General features: G+C 36.1%; 1 protein-coding gene across 2 annotated transcripts in view; it reads left to right on the top strand.

Annotated features, from left to right (window-relative positions):
• LOC113502749 (tetratricopeptide repeat protein 28) overlaps positions 1 to 23606 on the top strand; it is a 110469-nt gene that overhangs the window by 35810 nt on the left and 51053 nt on the right. Inside the window, exon 1 of one of the 2 annotated variants that reach the window (XM_026884405.1) lies at positions 13130 to 14260. The exons of the other annotated variant lie outside the window; for it this stretch is intronic. Within the exon in view, the coding sequence (XP_026740206.1) occupies positions 14219 to 14260 (42 nt within the window). The 5' untranslated portion in view covers positions 13130 to 14218. Of the gene's footprint in view, positions 1 to 13129; positions 14261 to 23606 lie in introns of those variants that run through there. 2 annotated transcript variants of the gene reach the window in all.

The following is a 23606-nucleotide window of genomic DNA, read 5'->3' on the forward strand; positions in this document are numbered from 1 at the left end:
CCTCACAAAATTCCAGAACATTGGTGAACAGACTACGGGAATCAAGCGCTGATCGGTCTCAACGTTGGCCTCACAGAAATCTCGAACATTGGTGAACAGACTACGGGAATCAAGACTGATCGTTCTCAAACGTTTAGCCGCACAGAATTCTCGAACATTGGTGAACAGACTACGGGAATCAAGCACTGAGAGATCCCATCGATTATCACAGCAGAATGTACGATCAGCAAGAAATAGAACTCGCAGGCAAGTTAATTTATTAAATGCTGCGTTTGCTTATGATTGTACCCTTGACTATACTAAGCTAAATGGTATTGATATTGGCAGAATGGATAAAATACAACTTATGCCAAGCAAAAAAATGGGTGACTGAAGCTTCTGGACTGTGTTGCAGTGGTGGCAAAGTTAATATAACTATAATTCCGGAACCAGCTACAGTTTTAAAAGAACTGATATCGGGCTCACATCCATCATCAAAGCATTTCTTAAATCACTCAAGACAATATAATACACTATTTCAGATGACTTCATTTGTGCCAAAGAGATTCGTGAGGGAAACTTTATGCCCACTTTTAAAGTCCAAGGGCAAGTTTATCACTTGATCGGTAACTTACTTCCAGCTGAAGGGGCACAACCCGAATTTTTGCAAATATATTTTGTTTCCCATGCAGATCAGGTATCATTGCGCACAAATTTGAATCCAAGTTTGCAAAATCGATCTCATCAACGTTCTCCAAACATACCTTCACGATCATAATACGTATATTCAAAGTTTTAAATACAATCTGGAAATAGACCTCCGAATGACTTAAAACTTATTATTCATGCTGATGTGAAAACCTCCTAACGAGCATCGAGGTCGGTATAATGCGCCCAATAGTAAGATGAAGTAAGCTGTTCTTTTGATAGACGAAGACAAAGGTCCCCGAGATATTGTGTTGAACTGCGAGAGATGGTGGACTTCAAAGAGTTTCTGAAATTCATAGATCTTATGATCCACTTCAGTATCCATTACTGTTTCCCTGTGGTATTGACGGATACTGTATAAATATTCCACAGCAGAATACTGGCTGCTAGATCTAAAACTGTATCATGTATGCAGTTCTATGCATTTAGACTCATGGTGAGAAGTAATGACTTTAATAGCATACATTATTTCAAAGGATTATTCAACCAATATGTGTTGATATGGCGGCAAAAATGATTACCGAGAGGCTTGACTTCATCAAAAGAAATCAAAAAACGTTGAGAGCAGAAGAGTACATTCATTTAAGAGATGCCGTGGTTAGTGATGGCAATATAAACGCTTCTAATATTGGCCAGCATGTTATATTGCCGTCGTCATTTACAGGGTCCCCCCAGATATATGAACGAAAAAAGTCAAGATGCCATGACATATGTCAGGAAATTTGGAAGACCAGATCTCTTCGTTACATTTACATGTAACTCCGAATGGCCGGAAATAAAAATCGAGCTATACCCAATCAACACTCTTACGATAGACATGATCTGGTTTCTAGAGTATTTCATTTAAAACTCAAAAAAATTATAGACCTACTAACCAAAAAAAATATTTTTGGAAAATCGAAAAGCCTTTGTTTATAGCGGTAGAATGGCAAAAAAGAGGTTTACCTCACGCCCATATTTTATTGTGGCTGGTTAACAAAGTACAACCAAGTTTTATAGATTCCATAATATCGGCTGAAATCCCTGACAAACAACAAGATCCAATTCTTCATAATATTGTCATAAAAAATATGATACATGGTCCTTGCGGATTTCATAATCCTGCGTCACCATGTATGAAAGAAAACATGTGTTCTAAAAAGTACCCCCAGGCATTTTATTTCTGAAACACAAACCGGGGATGACGGTTACCCAGTCTACAGGCGCAGGTCCCCAGATAATGGTGGAAACTCAGCATTAATTTGTGTTAAAGGTACGGAAATTCGCGTGGATAATAGGTGGGTTGTTCCCTATAATCCAGTGCTATCACGAATTTTCAATGCACACATTAACGTAGAGTTTTGCCACTCGGTCAAAGCTATTAAGTACATCTGTAAGTACATTCATAAAGGTTCTGATCAAGCCACATTTTCGTTACAAAATAATAACGATGAAGTAGAAAAATATCTAAATGGGCGCTATATAAGTTCCTCGGAAGCGCTCTGGAGAATTTTCCAATTTCCTATTCATGAACGTTTTCCCGGCAGTAGTTCATTTAGCAGTTCATTTGGAAATGGACAAAGAGTTTATTTTTATAATAATGCAAACCTTCAAGATCGCGTTAATAATCCTTCACCAACGACACTTACAGCGTTCTTTGATCTTTGCAAACGTGACGATTTTGCAAAAACCCTTTTATATCACGAAGTACCCCAGTATTACGTATGGGAACAAAAAACATTTTCTAGAAGAAGACGAGGGCAAGACGTTGAAGGATATCCGGGCGTTAAAAAAGACTCAACTTTAGGACGTATCTACAACATTCATCCAACTCAAACTGAATGTTTTTATTTAAGAATGTTACTGCAACATGTTCGCGGTCCACTGTCATTTGAACATCTAAGGACCGTAAATGGTGTTATTTGCCAAACTTATCAAGGCGCTTGCAAGGAGTTAGGTTTACTGGAAGGAGATGAACATTGGCACAATACAATGTCAGATGCTGTCATGTCCGAGCCAGCCACAAAATTAAGAGAACTATTTACCATCATCCTGATATTTTGCCAACCATCTGACCCCTTAGAGTTATGGAATAAATTTCGTAATGCTTTATGTGACGATGTATTGAACAGAATGCGTAATGAGAATCAGGATATGACATTAGAATATAATGATGACATATACAATGATGGACTAATCTTAATTGAGGATAAAATTCATGAGATGAGCGATAAATCACTAACCGATTTTGGGCTACCTGTATCAAAAAGGATAAATTCTCTAATCATCTGGATCAATTAGAAGTAGCGTTGCGAAAACCATATCATACTATAAATGAATTAAATGAGTACATTACCCAAAATGAACCAAAATTAGTTAATGACCAGGTGACCGCGTATAATTGCGTTATGCACAGTGTATGTTTTAGTGAAGGAAAAATATTTTTTTTGGATGCTCCCGGTGGAACCGGCAAAACCTTCATTACCAATCTTATACTAGCAAAAGTAAGGTCTCAGGGAAAGCTAGCTTTGGCAGTAGCGTCATCAGGCATCGCTGCAACTTTATTAGCAGGTGGACGTACCGCTCATTCGACTTTTAAACTCCCCTTAACTGTTTCTCTACAGAACGATAGCGTGTGCTCCATACGTAAAAATGGCCCTTTAGGAAAAGTTTTGCAAGATGTCAATTTAATAATCTGGGATGAATGCACCATGATCCACAGAGCTCATGTAGAGGCATTAGATAGGACTCTCAGAGATATTAGAAGTTGTGAAAAAATCATGGGTGGGATTACCGTTATGTTTGCTGGGGACTTTCGACAAACTTTACCAGTAACAGTAAGGGGAACTAGAGCAGACATTGTAAAGTCTTGCCTTAAAAGTTCCCCATTATGGAAGTTTGTTAACACACTAAAATTAAATACAAATATGAGAGCACATTTGGGGGGAGGTAGTATTACCTTTCCTTCAAAGTTACTTTTAGTAGGAGACGGCAAAGTACCCCATTTCGAAAATAAAATTGAAATTGATCGCGAATTAGGAAAAAGAGTAAGTAACATTGAGGATTTGATTTCAAAAGTTTACCCTGATATCAGCCAAATAGCAAATAAAGATCATCAATGGATGTGTCGAAGGGCAATTTTGGCGGCGAAAAATAGTAGCGTGGACGAAATTAACGACCTAATTTTAAGTAAACTTCCAGGAGACATAGTTACCTACACATCTATAGATAATGTAATGGAAGAAGAAGATACGGTCCATTACCCACAGGAGTTTCTCAATTCTTTGAACCCAAGTGGTCTTCCCCCGTATTCCCTCAATTTAAAAATAGGTGCTCCAATAATATTACTCCGAAATCTTAAACCACCAAATTTATGCAACGGGACCCGACTTCAAATCAAATTTCTACGCAATAATGTCATCGTTGCAATAGTTTTGACTGGTCCAGCAGTTGGTCAAACAGTTCTTATACCTCGCATACCGATGATCCCGAATGATTTACCATTTCAATTTAAAAGAATTCAATATCCCGTAAAGCTATCTTTCGCCGTTACTATTAATAAATCACAGGGGCAAACATTTACAAACGTAGGAATCGATTTACGACAAGACTGTTTTTCACACGGCCAACTATATGTTGCGCTGTCGAGATGTGGTTGCGGAGAAAATCAATATGTTCTAATGCCACAAGAAAATAAAACTAAAAATATAGTTTACGCAGAAGTACTTTAAAATAATAATGTTCTTTTAAAAACTTAATTGTCTAAAGACGGACTAAGCAAAAATATTGTACACTCTAATACCGCTAATATTTCATTTTTCAACTGCCATACTGGTAGAACGGTATGAATTTTGATGTTCAGATAGCTATCAAGAATTGTAATCTATACTAATATTATAAAGCTGAAAAGTTTGTTTGTTTGAACGCGCTAATCTCAGAAAGTATTGGTTCGAATTGGAAAATCCTTTTATGTCGAATAGACAATTTCTTTAAATATATTCATTACTTTCATAAAGATTAATGCATTAACTTAAAAACAACATACTTTTACTACTACTTTCATTTAAGTATAATAAATCCTAGGACTGATTTAATGAATCAGTGAATTTATTTTTTATTGTTTTTTATGTTTGATTTGTATATGTGTAAATTTCAGTAATGTGTATAGCTATTAACAATAAAAATGAAACAATATGGGTTATGATTACCTGAAATAAGTGTCTTTCATTTTATTTATTTTATGTAGTAGATGATTATTTGTATTGAACTCATAATTAGAAACAACATACACGGCAAAACAACGTTTGCCGGGTCAGCTAGTCTACCTATATAAGTATGACTACTCCGGCCCATCCTCTTCCTTCACAGCACTTAATACCGAGTATATTACATACAATTGCTACAGGCTCTATCTAAAAACACCCTACATCCACCTTTTATACCAAGACTGTTGAAGTGGAAGCGAGACAACGCTATACACAATACATTGCCATCTCTTTTCCACATTAACAACAGTTTTAGTTTAACCTACTGGTAGGTAGGTAGCCTGTATATTACATAGGACGGCGGTGGAAGCTAATTTGGTCGCCGGCTAATTTCTGGATAACATCGTAGCCGCTCCGTGCCACATTCTTGCGCGTCTAAGAACTAATTAAGTCTACCCTGCGCCGCACACCCTATGAGCGAGGAGGCAGGGACGGACTCGGCCTTGTAACTTGTTGGAGGAAATTGCTTTTGTAATGTAAGCAATAAGTCGGGATTTTGTTAAAGGAACTTTGTTAATTATAGGTTACATGTTATTTTCTGAGTATATATATGCCGTTTAATCACAAATACTCAACATTTTTTAAGAAGTTTTGTATGAAATATAAAAAAAAAATCTTAAAAAACTTACCAACACAATATAAATGTAAAAGCGATTAATTTCGTAGTCTACATTTATTTCTTAATTTCTATCTTAACAATTTAATGTCTGTTATTTATAAGAGCTATAAGCATTACTCAGATACACAAATGTAACGAACAACTTCGAAAATTTCATAATCAAACGATTTAAACAACTTAAATCTAATATATCTCCAGCTAAGTGCATTCCATAATCTATATTGCCTTTTAGGTTCTATTTATTAGCTATAAAGGTGACCATTAATTGACTTGCATATTGGTAATTATTTAAAAGTATAATTATAATCAACATATCGTTGGTGGTCTTTAAACAAGAGAGAATGATACCGACAATGCTTTCGAGAGCGTTGTAATAAAAATAAAAATTTCCATTAATGTTTATGGCTAAATATAAAATGACAAGCGATAAGGTTATGGAGTCACCGGATACATTACTTATTATGAACGTTTATGTTATTACTAGCTGACCCGGCAAACGTTGTTTTGCCGTGTATGTTGTTTCTAATTATGAGTTCAATACAAATAATCATCTACTACATAAAATAAATAAAATGAAAGACACTTATTTCAGGTAATCATAACCCATATTGTTTCATTTTTATTGTTAATAGCTATACACATTACTGAAATTTACACATATACAAATCAAACATAAAAAACAATAAAAAATAAATTCACTGATTCATTAAATCAGTCCTAGGATTTATTATACTTAAATGAAAGTAGTAGTAAAAGTATGTTGTTTTTAAGTTAATGCATTAATCTTTATGAAAGTAATGAATATATTTAAAGAAATTGTCTATTCGACATAAAAGGATTTTCCAATTCGAACCAATACTTTCTGAGATTAGCGCGTTCAAACAAACAAACTTTTCAGCTTTATAATATTAGTATAGATTACAATTCTTGATAGCTATCTGAACATCAAAATTCATACCGTTCTACCAGTATGGCAGTTGAAAAATGAAATATTAGCGGTATTAGAGTGTACAATATTTTTGCTTAGTCCGTCTTTAGACAATTAAGTTTTTAAAAGAACATTATTATTTTAAAGTACTTCTGCGTAAACTATATTTTTAGTTTTATTTTCTTGTGGCATTAGAACATATTGATTTTCTCCGCAACCACATCTCGACAGCGCAACATATAGTTGGCCGTGTGAAAAACAGTCTTGTCGTAAATCGATTCCTACGTTTGTAAATGTTTGCCCCTGTGATTTATTAATAGTAACGGCGAAAGATAGCTTTACGGGATATTGAATTCTTTTAAATTGAAATGGTAAATCATTCGGGATCATCGGTATGCGAGGTATAAGAACTGTTTGACCAACTGCTGGACCAGTCAAAACTATTGCAACGATGACATTATTGCGTAGAAATTTGATTTGAAGTCGGGTCCCGTTGCATAAATTTGGTGGTTTAAGATTTCGGAGTAATATTATTGGAGCACCTATTTTTAAATTGAGGGAATACGGGGGAAGACCACTTGGGTTCAAAGAATTGAGAAACTCCTGTGGGTAATGGACCGTATCTTCTTCTTCCATTACATTATCTATAGATGTGTAGGTAACTATGTCTCCTGGAAGTTTACTTAAAATTAGGTCGTTAATTTCGTCCACGCTACTATTTTTCGCCGCCAAAATTGCCCTTCGACACATCCATTGATGATCTTTATTTGCTATTTGGCTGATATCAGGGTAAACTTTTGAAATCAAATCCTCAATGTTACTTACTCTTTTTCCTAATTCGCGATCAATTTCAATTTTATTTTCGAAATGGGGTACTTTGCCGTCTCCTACTAAAAGTAACTTTGAAGGAAAGGTAATACTACCTCCCCCAAATGTGCTCTCATATTTGTATTTAATTTTAGTGTGTTAACAAACTTCCATAATGGGGAACTTTTAAGGCAAGACTTTACAATGTCTGCTCTAGTTCCCCTTACTGTTACTGGTAAAGTTTGTCGAAAGTCCCCAGCAAACATAACGGTAATCCCACCCACGATTTTTTCACAACTTCTAATATCTCTGAGAGTCCTATCTAATGCCTCTACATGAGCTCTGTGGATCATGGTGCATTCATCCCAGATTATTAAATTGACATCTTGCAAAACTTTTCCTAAAGGGCCATTTTTACGTATGGAGCACACGCTATCGTTCTGTAGAGAAACAGTTAAGGGGAGTTTAAAAGTCGAATGAGCGGTACGTCCACCTGCTAATAAAGTTGCAGCGATGCCTGATGACGCTACTGCCAAAGCTAGCTTTCCCTGAGACCTTACTTTTGCTAGTATAAGATTGGTAATGAAGGTTTTGCCGGTTCCACCGGGAGCATCCAAAAAAAATATTTTTCCTTCACTAAAACATACACTGTGCATAACGCAATTATACGCGGTCACCTGGTCATTAACTAATTTTGGTTCATTTTGGGTAATGTACTCATTTAATTCATTTATAGTATGATATGGTTTTCGCAACGCTACTTCTAATTGATCCAGATGATTAAGAGAATTTATCCTTTTTGATACAGGTAGCCCAAAATCGGTTAGTGATTTATCGCTCATCTCATGAATTTTATCCTCAATTAAGATTAGTCCATCATTGTATATGTCATCATTATATTCTAATGTCATATCCTGATTCTCATTACGCATTCTGTTCAATACATCGTCACATAAAGCATTACGAAATTTATTCCATAACTCTAAGGGGTCAGATGGTTGGCAAAATATCAGGATGATGGTAAATAGTTCTCTTAATTTTGTGGCTGGCTCGGACATGACAGCATCTGACATTGTATTGTGCCAATGTTCATCTCCTTCCAGTAAACCTAACTCCTTGCAAGCGCCTTGATAAGTTTGGCAAATAACACCATTTACGGTCCTTAGATGTTCAAATGACAGTGGACCGCGAACATGTTGCAGTAACATTCTTAAATAAAAACATTCAGTTTGAGTTGGATGAATGTTGTAGATACGTCCTAAAGTTGAGTCTTTTTTAACGCCCGGATATCCTTCAACGTCTTGCCCTCGTCTTCTTCTAGAAAATGTTTTTTGTTCCCATACGTAATACTGGGGTACTTCGTGATATAAAAGGGTTTTTGCAAAATCGTCACGTTTGCAAAGATCAAAGAACGCTGTAAGTGTCGTTGGTGAAGGATTATTAACGCGATCTTGAAGGTTTGCATTATTATAAAAATAAACTCTTTGTCCATTTTCCAAATGAACTGCTAAATGAACTACTGCCGGAAAACGTTCATGAATAGGAAATTGGAAAATTCTCCAGAGCGCTTCCGAGGAACTTATATAGCGCCCGTTTAGATATTTTTCTACTTCATCGTTATTATTTTGTAACGAAAATGTGGCTTGATCAGAACCTTTATGAATGTACTTACAGATGTACTTAATAGCTTTGACCGAGTGGCAAAACTCTACGTTAATGTGTGCATTGAAAATTCGTGATAGCACTGGATTATAGGGAACAACCCACCTATTATCCACGCGAATTTCCGTACCTTTAACACAAATTAATGCTGAGTTTCCACCATTATCTGGGGACCTGCGCCTGTAGACTGGGTAACCGTCATCCCCGGTTTGTGTTTCAGAAATAAAATGCCTGGGGTACTTTTTAGAACACATGTTTTCTTTCATACATGGTGACGCAGGATTATGAAATCCGCAAGGACCATGTATCATATTTTTTATGACAATATTATGAAGAATTGGATCTTGTTGTTTGTCAGGGATTTCAGCCGATATTATGGAATCTATAAAACTTGGTTGTACTTTGTTAACCAGCCACAATAAAATATGGGCGTGAGGTAAACCTCTTTTTTGCCATTCTACGCTATAAACAAAGGCTTTCGATTTTCCAAAAATATTTTTTTTGGTTAGTAGGTCTATAATTTTTTTGAGTTTTAAATGAAATACTCTAGAAACCAGATCATGTCTATCGTAAGAGTGTTGATTGGGTAATAGCTCGATTTTTATTTCCGGCCATTCGGAGTTACATGTAAATGTAACGAAGAGATCTGGTCTTCCAAATTTCCTGACATATGTCATGGCATCTTGACTTTTTTCGTTCATATATCTGGGGGACCCTGTAAATGACGACGGCAATATAACATGCTGGCCAATATTAGAAGCGTTTATATTGCCATCACTAACCACGGCATCTCTTAAATGAATGTACTCTTCTGCTCTCAACGTTTTTTGATTTCTTTTGATGAAGTCAAGCCTCTCGGTAATCATTTTTGCCGCCATATCAACACAATATTGGTTGAATAATCCTTTGAAATAATGTATGCTATTAAAGTCATTACTTCTCACCATGAGTCTAAATGCATAGAACTGCATACATGATACAGTTTTAGATCTAGCAGCAGTATTCTGCTGTGGAATATTTATACAGTATCCGTCAATACCACAGGGAAACAGTAATGGATACTGAAGTGGATCATAAGATCTATGAATTTCAGAAACTCTTTGAAGTCCACCATCTCTCGCAGTCAACACAATATCTCGGGGACCTTTGTCTTCGTCTATCAAAAGAACAGCTACTTCATCTACTATTGGCGCATTATACCGACCTCGATGCTCGTTAGGAGGTTTCACATCAGCATGAATAATAAGTTTTAAGTCATTCGGAGGTCTATTTTCCAGATTGTATTTAAAACTTTGAATATACGTATTATGATCGTGAAGGTATGTTTGGAGAACGTTGATGAGATCGATTTGCAAACTTGGATTCAAATTTGTGCGCAATGATACCTGATCTGCATGGGAAACAAAATATATTTGCAAAAATTCGGGTTGTGCCCCTTCAGCTGGAAGTAAGTTACCGATCAAGTGATAAACTTGCCCTTGGACTTTAAAAGTGGGCATAAAGTTTCCCTCACGAATCTCTTTGGCACCAAATGAAGTCATCTGAAATAGTGTATTATATTGTCTTGAGTGATTTAAGAAATGCTTTGATGATGGATGTGAGCCCGATATCAGTTCTTTTAAAACTGTAGCTGGTTCCGGAATTATAGGTATATTAACTTTGCCACCACTGCAACACAGTCCAGAAGCTTCAGTCACCCATTTTTTTGCTTGGCATAAGTTGCATATTTTATCCATTCTGCCAATATCAATACCATTTAGCTTAGTATAGTCAAGGGTACAATCATAAGCAAACGCAGCATTTAATAAATTAACTTGCCTGCGAGTTCTATTTCTTGCTGATCGTACATTCTGCTGTGATAATCGATGGGATCTCTCAGTGCTTGATTCCCGTAGTCTGTTCACCAATGTTCGAGAATTCTGTGCGGCTAAACGTTGAGAACGATCAGCTCTTGATTCCCGTAGTCTGTTCACCAATGTTCGAGAATTCTGTGAGGCCAAACGTTGAGACCGATCAGCGCTTGATTCCCGTAGTCTGTTCACCAATGTTCGGGAATTTTGTGAGGCTAAACGTTGAGAACGATCAGCGCTTGATTCCCGTTGTCGGTTCGCCAAAGTTCTGAAATTTTGTGAAGCTAGTCGCTGCGAACGTTCAGCGCTTGATTCCCGTTGTCGGTTCGCCAAAGTTCTCAAATTTTGTGAGGCTAGACGCTGCGAACGTTCAACGATAGATTCATTAGCACGGTTTTGTTCACTGATTGCTCGTTGAGTAGCCAACCTATGCATATTTTCATCCTCTGTTTCATTGCTGCGCAAAACTCGCATCCGCTTTGCAGTAGCAGTCTGCCGAGAAAGCTGACTTCTTTTTCTAGGCATTATAGTTCCGAAGAAATAACGTAGGTAATGTTTAATAATTAGAAACCTATGTTCTAGTTATTTTAACGGTTAACATTTGACGTCTATCAGTTTTATTTCATAGTGAGTTGACCAGCTTAAAAACATCAATAAAAAGGAATGAATCGATACGGACTTAAAATATATATTATGTGAATTATAAAAATATTATAGTAATAATAATTATTACACGCATCATTTAACAAAATAATTGGATTTATTTAGTTGAATTATCAGAACTGTTATAAGTATTGTCATATTGTCTATTCTCAAATCTCGTTCAAGATTAATATTTTTATTATGATGATACAACTCCAACAAATAATTTGTAATAATGCATTATTTCAACCAAATATAATTACCATAAAACTATTCTAGTGAGTTAGTGATAAACATATACCTACAGTTGCGGACATTTTTTTAGATAATTCAAGACGAATAATTCTTTCCTACCCTTTTTATTGGTATTTTGAACCGTTTTCGCAGCGCAAACAACGGAAGCCTGAATGGAGTGGAAAGATGAATAATTTTCCCCGTTTTTCCACATTTTCCATTGTATCTTCGCTCCTGTTAGTCGCAGCGTGATGATATATAGCCTAAAGCCTTCCTCGATAAATGGTCTATTCAACACAAAAAGAATTTTTCAATTCGAAGCAGTACTTTCTGAGATTAGCGCGTTCAAACAAACAAACAAACAAACAAACAAACTCTTCAGCAGTATGACTACTCCGGCCCATCCTCTTCCTTCACAGCACTTAATACCGAGTATATTACATACAATTGCTACAGGCTCTATCTAAAAACACCCTACATCCACCTTTTATACCAAGACTGTTGAAGTGGAAGCGAGACAACGCTATACACAATACATTGCCATCTCTTTTCCACATTAACAACAGTTTTAGTTTAACCTACTGGTAGGTAGGTAGCCTGTATATTACATAGGACGGCGGTGGAAGCTAATTTGGTCGCCGGCTAATTTCTGGATAACATCGTAGCCGCTCCGTGCCACATTCTTGCGCGTCTAAGAACTAATTAAGTCTACCCTGCGCCGCACACCCTATGAGCGAGGAGGCAGGGACGGACTCGGCCTTGTAACTTGTTGGAGGAAATTGCTTTTGTAATGTAAGCAATAAGTCGGGATTTTGTTAAAGGAACTTTGTTAATTATAGGTTACATGTTATTTTCTGAGTATATATATGCCGTTTAATCACAAATAATCAACATTTTTTAAGAAGTTTTGTATGAAATATAAAAAAAAAATCTTAAAAAACTTACCAACACAATATAAATGTAAAAGCGATTAATTTCGTAGTCTACATTTATTTCTTAATTTCTATCTTAACAATTTAATGTCTGTTATTTATAAGAGCTATAAGCATTTCTCAGATACACAAATGTAACGAACAACTTCGAAAATTTCATAATCAAACGATTTAAACAACTTAAATCTAATATATCTCCAGCTAAGTGCATTCCATAATCTATATTGCCTTTTAGGTTCTATTTATTAGCTATAAAGGTGACCATTAATTGACTTGCATATTGGTAATTATTTAAAAGTATAATTATAATCAACATATCGTTGGTGGTCTTTAAACAAGAGAGAATGATACCGACAATGCTTTCGAGAGCGTTGTAATAAAAATAAAAATTTCCATTAATGTTTATGGCTAAATATAAAATGACAAGCGATAAGGTTATGGAGTCACCGGATACATTACTTATTATGAACGTTTATGTTATAATTAGTCTAGATTTTAAATAATGTTTATGGGTTTTGTTTAAATATAAAAACAAGTATGCTTTTCTCTTGTTTTTTTTTATATATTTAACGTGAGATTTCAGCTGATATAGGACATTTTTAAGATCGTCTCAAGTAGGTACTAGCTATCAGGCTGCAAGAAAGTTAACGAAAATCGTAAGATTACAAAGTAAATTACGATTTTTAACGTTAACGATTTTTTTTAATATTTGCTTTAATCATATAAAGTGGTTTTTAAAGTACGAAGTTATTACCATAATGTGCTCATGTTTTATGATTATGCTCATGTCTTTGGTCATTATATGCCCTAATTTATAACCTTAATTAAATTAGCTAACTTGTGTCGTTAAGTTTGCCGCATATAAAAGATGCTTTATAAAATCCATAAGTATTTTTGGTGTTAGCTACATTGTATTGTAATAATAAACGCATTTGACAATATTGGACACATAATTATCTAGATTACGTCCCTGTGTAATATCGTGTATAATCTCTTTGTACGGCGATTGTTATTATAAAGTTTAATATACTCAATTACACTGGGTTGCTTCGAAATAATGAAACGTTTTCTTCAATACTTTTTTCTTTCGATTAAAATCTCGCCGTTGAAAGGTCACCCCTCACAAAACATTATTTTTATTTTGATCCCTAAGCTTAAGTCAGACTGATTAACAATAAAAGCTTACACGCCCACACCGCCAGGTCCGCAAAAAAAACATTCATCTTAATCCGCAATAATGTTCTTAATAACAGCTTTAATTTAATTACATTAATAAAAACAAATTAGTCTCGGTATCATAATACCGATGCAGTTTAATCTTTGCCGAATTCAGAGTATTATTATTAATTGTGACATCACATGTTGAAGACAGTAGCGTGCAACAGAACGCGCCCGGGGCTATTATTTTGACAGCAAAAACAAGATGGCGAGCGATGATTGCGCGCGAAATCGATCGTCACGAGCGCATTCCGCACACACTGCACGCGTGCCGGAACAAAAACTACTATATGAAAGTAATTCCCCCTGAGATGTCTGCTACGCGTAGGTACACATAAATAACATCCTATTTAGTTTTATGATTTGAAATATTCGCTGTGAAGTTGGTTGCAGGAATGCCTGTGCAATTTTTCGCGCTAGGCGAAGCGCACGCTAAGGTAACTGAATCGATTACTGTAACGTGATGAAATTAACAGTTACTTGTAAACCGTTTTGTTTTAATCGCGTTACAAATCATGCGTTACTTTATGTTGAGGTATTTACGTATTTTTTGTTATATTGGTTTTGACATATGATAAATAGGTACCTAGTTAATTTCGTACGGGGCAGTGTATGTCTTGGATATCATGAATCATGACTTTAGGAAAGAGTCAGTTTCAAAAGTCTTATTTTTTTTTAATTGGGAGTGACAGAACGAAGTTTTGAATGTAATTTATAACATTTCATTTGAATTAGTCATTTGTGACTTAGAACTGTCATCTCCATACATTTTAGCGATTGTAAAAGTATTCCTTGGGTAGAGTGACGAAAATTATTAATCATGTGCCTTATCATCTTCATTTTAACTTTTTTTTTCAATTTGCAGATAGGCATCAAGATAATGGTTCGTAACAACTAAATGTCTACATCACACTTATAATTATCTTATTTCATTAAATAAACACGTTAAGAATCCATGTTTATAGCCTGGTTTCTCATTATCCCGGACAAATTACAATAAATAAACACCTCAGAGAAGGCAACTCGTTTCCTTAACATAACCGATGGCCACACAACCTGTGACTACTATAATTCAGGCCGAGTTATTAACTCCGAAAGCATCTTTTTGATAATCAAAAGATCTCGGTCGGTTGTAAATATTACTCCATCGAAACTTAATTTTTATTCAAAAACAATGGTGTCTACGTAATTATAGGTCAACGGAATCATAGCGCGATCAAAGGGAATATAAAACGTAAAAGTTTACACGATACCTCGATAGATGGCGTTGGAATCGATTTAGATCGCGCTATGGTTTCGTTACACGGGATATTATAAATGTCGGAGAATTAATTTTTTTGTTGTGAGCAGCAAGCACTGTGGTTTACTATATTATACGCGCTTAATATTAGTTTCCAAGTGTTTTAATTATCCACCCTCTCCAAGTCGACCTTCGTTCATGGTCCTTCGGAGTCGGATTGGTCGGGAGTGTTGTGGCGGGTTCCAGAGGTGGTAGAATCTACCATCCTACGCTTCGATACTGGGCAGCGGATTGCTGTCCAGATCAGCCTTCAGTGAGTACCAGGTGAGAGGTGCCAGAAGCTGGAGGTGGAAGACCGGTTGGTGCAGGGAGGATCCAGTGGAGCGTGGAGCAGCACTACTGGTGATAGCAGCAGCCGGAGGGCGAAGCGAGGGAGGCGAGCAGGAAGGTGAACGCCGTAGCACAGAGGGCGCCACCGTATCAGTGTCAGTGAGTGTATGGTGAAAAAACCGTGAGTACTTTCAACAATAGTAATTTGGACTTGTAATAGTTTCTAAGAAAAAGTGGTTGGGACGGGGAACCTATGCCCGATTATGTATAGAAATTGAACTCAAAAAGACTTGTAAAATTTTCGGGAATTTAAGTTTGTGTTCGGATCAAGTGCGAGAAGAATATAACTACTTAGTGGACATTAAGTTTAGCGTATCACTTTGTGTTATTTGTGCTGTAGTATTAGATTAATTGTTGTGTTTTTGTCTTATTTGTGTTTGTGTTTCTACGTCTAATATTGTATTTATAAAATGGATTCGTTAGTGGATATCCAAGAAGACGTAAAAGTCAAAATTAATAAGGCTATGATTAACTTTAAAAAATGCCCAAAAGATCTACTTACTGTATCGTACATTGAAACACGCTTAGAGAGTTTAGAACAACTATGGCAACTTTTCTATAATACACATGTTAAAATAATAAGCGAAGTTAAAAAATCTGAATTATCCAGCTCTACTTACCATAAAGATTGTGTTTACGATGAAGTAGAGGAATTATATGTGCAATTCAAAAGTACTCTGAAAGAGATTCTAAGAAAAAATAAATGTGTATCTAGTAATGATAGTAGCCCGGGTCTTAGTAGTAGTTGTAAAGAAGAAAATAATTTTCGGTTGCCGGAGGTTAAAATACCAATGTTTTCTGGTAAATATCAGGAGTGGTTGACCTTTAGAGATTTGTTTATGGGGTTAATTCATAAAAATAATAAATTGAATGATGCTCAGAAATTATATTATTTGAAAGGGTATTTAACTGGGGAGGCGGAACTCTTATTAAGGAATATACAGGTGACTGCAGATAATTATAGTACCAGTTGGACAAAACTAGAGTCCATGTATAATAATAAAAGATTTTTGGCAAACGGGATGGTTAAAACTTTATTTAATCAAAAGGCCATAATTGAAGAGTCCGCAACGGATATTAAAAAGCTTCTGAATACCACAACTGATTGTTTAGAATCAATAAAAAATTTAGATATAGATCTTGCTTCAACTTTGATTATACATATTATCACTGAGAAGCTTGATAAGGTAACTAGAAGGGCATGGGAGTTGAAGGTAGCATCTGATCCTAAGGACAACCTTCCTACTTTCGAGGAACTGAAAGAATTCCTCGTTAACCGTTTTAGGGCTTTAGAGAATTTAGGAACGAAAGTAGAGAGGGTCCCAAAAACTACAGGGGTATTACACGTAGTTAACGATAAAAGGGTATCTTGTGCCTTTTGCGCAGGTGAGCACAAAATAAGTTCATGTCCAAAATTTATTAAGGAAAGTACGGAATCTCGGAGGAACTTTGTTCTAAAGAACAGATTATGTTTTATCTGCCTGCTTAGCAACCACTCTGTTAGGTATTGTAAAAACACTCTCAGGTGCCAGGTGTGCAAAAGACGCCACCATTCATTGTTACACCAACAAGGTGTTGTAGGGTCGGAAATTGGTGAAGGTGGTAGTGCTGCTCGCGCGGAAACCTCATCGGGAATTTACGAGGGAAATAAGGACGCTTGTAAAGCGGAAGGATCAAAAACACAGGTAGTCTCATGTCTCGCGACGGGAAACAGTAAAACTGTCTTGTTGGCAACAGCTTTAGTAAAGGCTGAGTCGAGGAATGGGACTTATTATACGGCAAGGGCGTTATTGGATCAGGGATCACAGGGTTCTTTTGTTACGGAATCTCTGGTTCAATATCTAGGTTTAAAGAAAAAGCCATCAAGGCACACTGTGTCAGGTGTAGGGGGTGAAAGCTTAACGTCTAAGTATACGGTTAATATTAATTTGAGGTCAAGAATAGACCCACATTTCCAAATAAAGGTAAATGTTTACGTCTTGAAGTCAGTCACTGCCCTTCTCCCAGGTACGAAAGTAGCTAGGATAGAGTGGGTAGACTTGACCGATAATGAATTGGCTGACCCTGAATACCACAGACCCAATAAAATTGACATTTTATTGGGTGCTGAGGTTTACAGTCAAATTATCCAGGAGGGAATTAAAAGAAATATAAATGGAAATTTATTAGCTCAAGATACCACCTTTGGGTGGATATTATCGGGAGCTTGTGCAGTCGATCCTGAGTCTATTTTTCATTCACACATTACCGTGATGCACTCCAGTGTCCAGGATGATGAATTGTTGAAGAAATTCTGGGAATTAGAAGAACCATCTGGAACAAAAAGGATGCTCACGGAGGAAGAAACCAAATGTGAAGAACTATTCAAGACAACGACGACAAGGAATAAGAACGGCAGATATGTCGTAAAGTTACCGGTACGGGATACAAACCTGGTCGATCAAGGCGTTGAATCCAAGGGGATCGCTGAAAAAAGACTGAAAGGGTTAGAAGTAAGGTTAGCGAGAAATGATAAATTAAAGGTTGAGTACGCTAAGGTGATACAAGAATATTTAAGTCTCAATCACATGGTAGAAGTATCAGATAGGGATAGTATAAGGGGAGTTTACTTACCTCATCACGCTGTAGTCCGTGAGGATAGAAAAACAACAAAGGTGCGTGTTGTATTTGATGCTTCCTGTAAGTACAATATCGGGCGGTCACTGAACGATGATTTAATGGTTGGCCCAGCTTTGCAAGACGATCTTCGTCATATCATTATGCGCTGGAGAGTACATCGAATTTGTATAGTGGCTGATATAGTGAAAATGTACCGACGAGTTTTAGTTAATAGGCAAGATACTCCATTACAACGAATACTTTGGCGGGATGATCCTGAAAAGGAAATAAAGGCTTATGAATTGATAACGGTTACCTTCGGTACAGCCTCGGCACCATACTTAGCTGTGAAGGCTCTTCAACAGCTTGCAGCTGATGAATGCGGAGACAATTTAGATCTGGCCAAAATAATAGTAAGCGATTTCTATATGGATGATTTAATGTCAGGAGCTGAAACTGAAGAAGATGCATTTAAAATTTATACGGATATAACCAAAATTCTAGGTAAAGGCGGATTTGAATTACAAAAATGGAAAAGCAATTGTCAAGGATTATTAAATAAAATTAGAGATGGAAATGATGAAGCGTTACAGATTAAAATAGATGAATTAACAAAAATCTTAGGACTTACCTGGAATACGCGCGACGATTGCTTCCAATACTCCCTGGAGCTTAAGCCAATAGCTGGACCTGCAACAAAAAGAAAAATTATTGCGGATATTACACGATTGTTTGATCCACTGGGGTGGTTAGCACCAAGCATAATAGTAGCAAAAACATTAATTCAAAAATTGTGGTTAGCAGGGCTGCAGTGGGATGAAGAAGTTCCAAAGAATTTATTAAAAGAATGGGTTACTCACCGTGAAAACTTAGCTTCTTTAGTTGATATAAAAGTGCCACGTTGGTTGAACACGGGAAAGAAAGTAAAACAAGAATTATACGGGTTTTCAGATGCTTCTAAGTTAGCATACACGGCGGTTGTATACCTTCGAGTAGTTGATGATATGGGTTAACACGTGTGGTCACAATAAGGACAAAATTGTCCACCATAAAAAGACCTATGTCAAGGGTGTGTGTATTACCTGTAGCCAATTAATAGTAAGATTTATTTAAGTAGTTTTAAGGATTTTAAAATAAGGTAATAAGGTATCGGTTTAGTGTGTAGTTGTATTTACTATTAAGAAACAAAATTGTTAGTTTTAATTTTTTTGGTTGTACTATACCTGCATGAGAATGTAATAGATAAGCGAGGCAGATGAAGGACATTCGCCATAATGTCCTTGGTGGGCGGAATGTCTACGTAATTATAGGTCAACGGAATCATAGCGCGATCAAAGGGAATATAAAACGTAAAAGTTTACACGATACCTCGATAGATGGCGTTGGAATCGATTTAGATCGCGCTATGGTTTCGTTACACGGGATATTATAAATGTCGGAGAATTAATTTTTTTGTTGTGAGCAGCAAGCACTGTGGTTTACTATATTATACGCGCTTAATATTAGTTTCCAAGTGTTTTAATTATCCACCCTCTCCAAGTCGACCTTCGTTCAAATGGCATGCTTTTGAATCGACTTTGAAAAGGAGGTTCTAATGTTTCTGCATGTTTTTGCCCTGCATTTTGATGTTAATTATCTAAGGGCCGATTTTTCAATCGTCAGATAACTTTTATCTTTGGTATAGAAAATATGTCAAACCGCCATATTTATTCCTCAGATAGAAGTTAACTTATGATTAAAAAATCAGCCCTAAGTGTTTTAAAAGCATATTCCGTCATCTGTCATTATTTTCCCGTATATTAGACAGTTAGAATCCTTTTCTTAATTCAACTTTTGAACATGTTCTTCTTTTTGTCTGTGTAATGTGGAATCAAGAATATATTTGATACATAAGTTGTTTAGTAATAATAAGGTATTTCGAAACTACCACCATAATAAATTCTAGATACTATTTAGAATTTTAAATCTCCTTAGATTTTGTACCACCTTACCTACGCGGCTTAAAAGCCTTTGAAACATATTCAATTTCATATTAAAAATACATAAGGACTCGAACAGGGGCCACGCAGTACATTATTAAGGCTGTTGAGTCAATATGGAAATATTTAAATGTTACCTAAAACAGAATACAATGGGGAATATCTACGCATGGTTATTACCATGCCGGCCGACAATCGCGGTCATTATGGTATTGAATACTTTATTGAGTAATTTCCCGAGTTAAATCGTGTGCTTAATCAGAATTATTAAAACTAATTGCTGTTGAATTATTGTTGAAGTTATTATACGAGCGCAATGTATGTTAATGGTCTTAAGGTGTGAAATTCCAAGAGTTTAATCTTTTCTATTGAAGAGGCTGGACAGTTTTTTATCCTAAACATTGCTTCTAAAATCGTAAAGAGTAATTAATAAATAACGTGTATCCATTGGAGTGTTTCCCATTGACGTTAACGATTGTAGAAATATCACTCGGCTAGACAGCGTAAAGATATGGTTTCCTCAACACCAAGGAGTCTGGTGCCAAAGGTCAGACATTCGTCGGCGAGCCAGGTCTACGGACATTCGGCGCGAGTGCGGGGTCACTCACGAAATAGTAATTGTCGAGGAATGCGAGGAATCCACCGCATTTGTGTGCGATTTTGCAACAATAACCCAATAAAACAGAAAATTCAAGCGAACCCGGCGTCGCCTTTTTAGCCGGGCGCACTCCCTTTCTTGGCCGGGTTACACAAATAAGTATGGGAGTCGTGATGGGACCCACGCCTTCGGGCCAAACTCAACAGATGCGCGGAAGTCAAATGCATGCGTTTTATTTTTTCTCCAATAACGAACTGTCACCCTAAGGCCTAAATGTATTTCATTAAAAATCTTAACGTTCGTTTTTTAAACAAACAATGGATGTTGGACGTACGCATCATTATTTGTAATTAATTTAGGCACCGGCCACGACGAATGCTTTACGAGCGGAACGCACGTCCAAGTTGATTCAAAGATTGATTCCCATAAAATGTATGAATGTGTTTAAAGAAACACAAAAACTTTCGACTAAACCATCAAAAAATTACTCGAATCCGGTCCCAAATTATTGTGTGATTTGTCTCGGCGCAACACACGTTAATTGTTTTATTTCGAACAGGTAAAATCTCGTAATTATCCTAAGGTTCACAATGAAAATAGGCGGGAAAAAATAGACAAAGGATGACCGACGACGCCGCTTTTTCGTTCTTTTTTTAATCCCTATACCTGGGCGGGGAGCCGAGTGAGTTCAGCCACAGGTTTTGAACTTTTTTCGTTGCAACCTTAAAATGGTGTAGCATTCTGGAGTATAAATAGCAGAGTAATTGCAAAGGAATTATTGAGACAAAGTGTTATCAGCAATCTCTAGAGAGATTTTTATTTCGATCTCGCGTACGTAGCTGTGTTTTTTTCCCACAACAAAAACTGTCGGCACCTGAGGATGTGCTTGTCCTATCACGTAGACACGATAAAAACGTGACGAGCTGAGCAGTGACGTGCTCACAAAAGGCAGGGCTTTGTTGTGGTAACAGCTTATAAAAATCCTTTTCTTACTATTGTTGTTGCCTTGTCTAAGAGCTGGGGAGAGGCGGACGAATATTCATGAGGCTTACCTGGCTGTTAAACTAGTTGTTAACTACTGCAATTTGTTTTTTAATAGAGGCATTACATGATCCTAAAATATTGTGGTTCTGTTGATAACCCATCTGAACATATTCGAGAAATATTTTGATGACTAAATGCCTTGAACTGACTATGAACTTAAGGTAACTTCACATGCATTATTCATGATGTTATCTGTATATTTATGTCACGTACAGTGTCTATATACTAACAACATAGTAATAAATGATTCTCATCAAGCCATCTTTTTATACAATCAAAAGTGCAAGTTATATTGAAAGCGAATCAGCGATTTACACAACGGTCTTGTGTTTAGTCGAAAGGAAACTGGACCGTTTATCGAACCAAAGAGTATTTAATTTGAATCTTTTATCGCTTCTGAAATTTGCTTGAAATTGTAATTTTCGATATATTTTTTTACACTTTTCAACTTTTGTTTAACTGAATTAAAGTATTCAGTCTGAGATAACATGCTTTTTATTTTAATTCTAATTATATATAAAATAATAAAGTTACATAATGTTAAAATTATTTTTGTTGAAGTAACAAAAGCAGTGTGTAATTTTTTCAAAGTTATCAAATAAAAAAAAAAGACCTCTATCGAATGACGCAGTGTCAATCTTTTCTATAACAATCTGTTAGGTGCAATTATTTGAGTTCATTTAACCCCAGAGTCACACTAAGAAGTTTATTGAGAAATAAACTGTATATATATGATACATACGTATTTTAACACATAGGAAGGTACAAATGTGACCACGCATCTAGTCAAAGACCATAAAATACTAACTTATATGCGCATGTTGAATTTAAAATGATTTCACGGAACACATTTTGTGTCTATGATAAATGTTCACAAGCTGTTATACTGAGAATTGACGGATTTATTTATATAAATTATAAATGTATAGCTATTGAAATTACATGTAAACTAACACCCCGAGCGACTGTCACTCCCGCGAAATGTAATAAACTGTTTCTTTGAAAACTGTCTTAGACGTTTACATGTATGTAGTAACACAACCTTGGGACGGACCTCACGAACCAATTGAAAATTGATTTGAAAATCAATACTAAATTACATTTATATAACGCCATGAATTCTATAAATTATTTCGAGATGTTACTTCAACGGTTATAAGGTGTTGGACATCACAAATAGGAGGTCTCCCGCGGTGTTTGTGAACCTTTTGACCCATCTCTTGATTTTCAAGTGATGATTACCTTTTTAATATAAACCTACACAGTTTTAATCGATGGGCAATTATTAGGGTGAGATTTACTGATAATATTACTTTCTGGAGTTTTGTAGGCTATTCAACTGTTATTTGATTGTTAACATGCTGTATGTGCGGTTATCGTTGGTTATCATTGATTACAAGTGTGGCGATTTAGTCCCATTTTAAAATATTTTGATACTGTTAATAAACACGATATAATTAAAAAGAAAATTATTACAAGTAAAACTTATCAAAGACTTAAGAAAATCTGACTGCAGTAGCGAGACCAAACAGATGCAAGTTAGCTTTATCAGGACATCTCTAGGACTCACGTGTTTTAGATACATACGAGCACACATCACAAATACGACATGCCCATCTGATAAAGAATTAAATGAAGAATCATAATCATGATGCAGCGCGACATTAAACATGGGAGAATGCAAATTATAAAGGATAAGAGTTCCCATTATTAATGTTCATCACGCACGCCGAAGCGGTCGTGTATTTACATTACATGCTGTGCATTTTCTACTCGCAATTACATTTTGATAAATCGACGGATAATGGTTAAACACACTTTAATTAACTACGGCGATATTAAAAATTCTTCGGATATGACGTCCACTAAGCGTCGCTGGGCGGTCCGCGTTCTCTCATTTTTAAAGCAACGTTATAAGATAAACGGAAGATCGT

This window comes from Trichoplusia ni, chromosome 18 (assembly GCF_003590095.1).
Source record: "Trichoplusia ni isolate ovarian cell line Hi5 chromosome 18, tn1, whole genome shotgun sequence".
Classification (NCBI taxonomy): domain Eukaryota; kingdom Metazoa; phylum Arthropoda; class Insecta; order Lepidoptera; family Noctuidae; genus Trichoplusia; species Trichoplusia ni.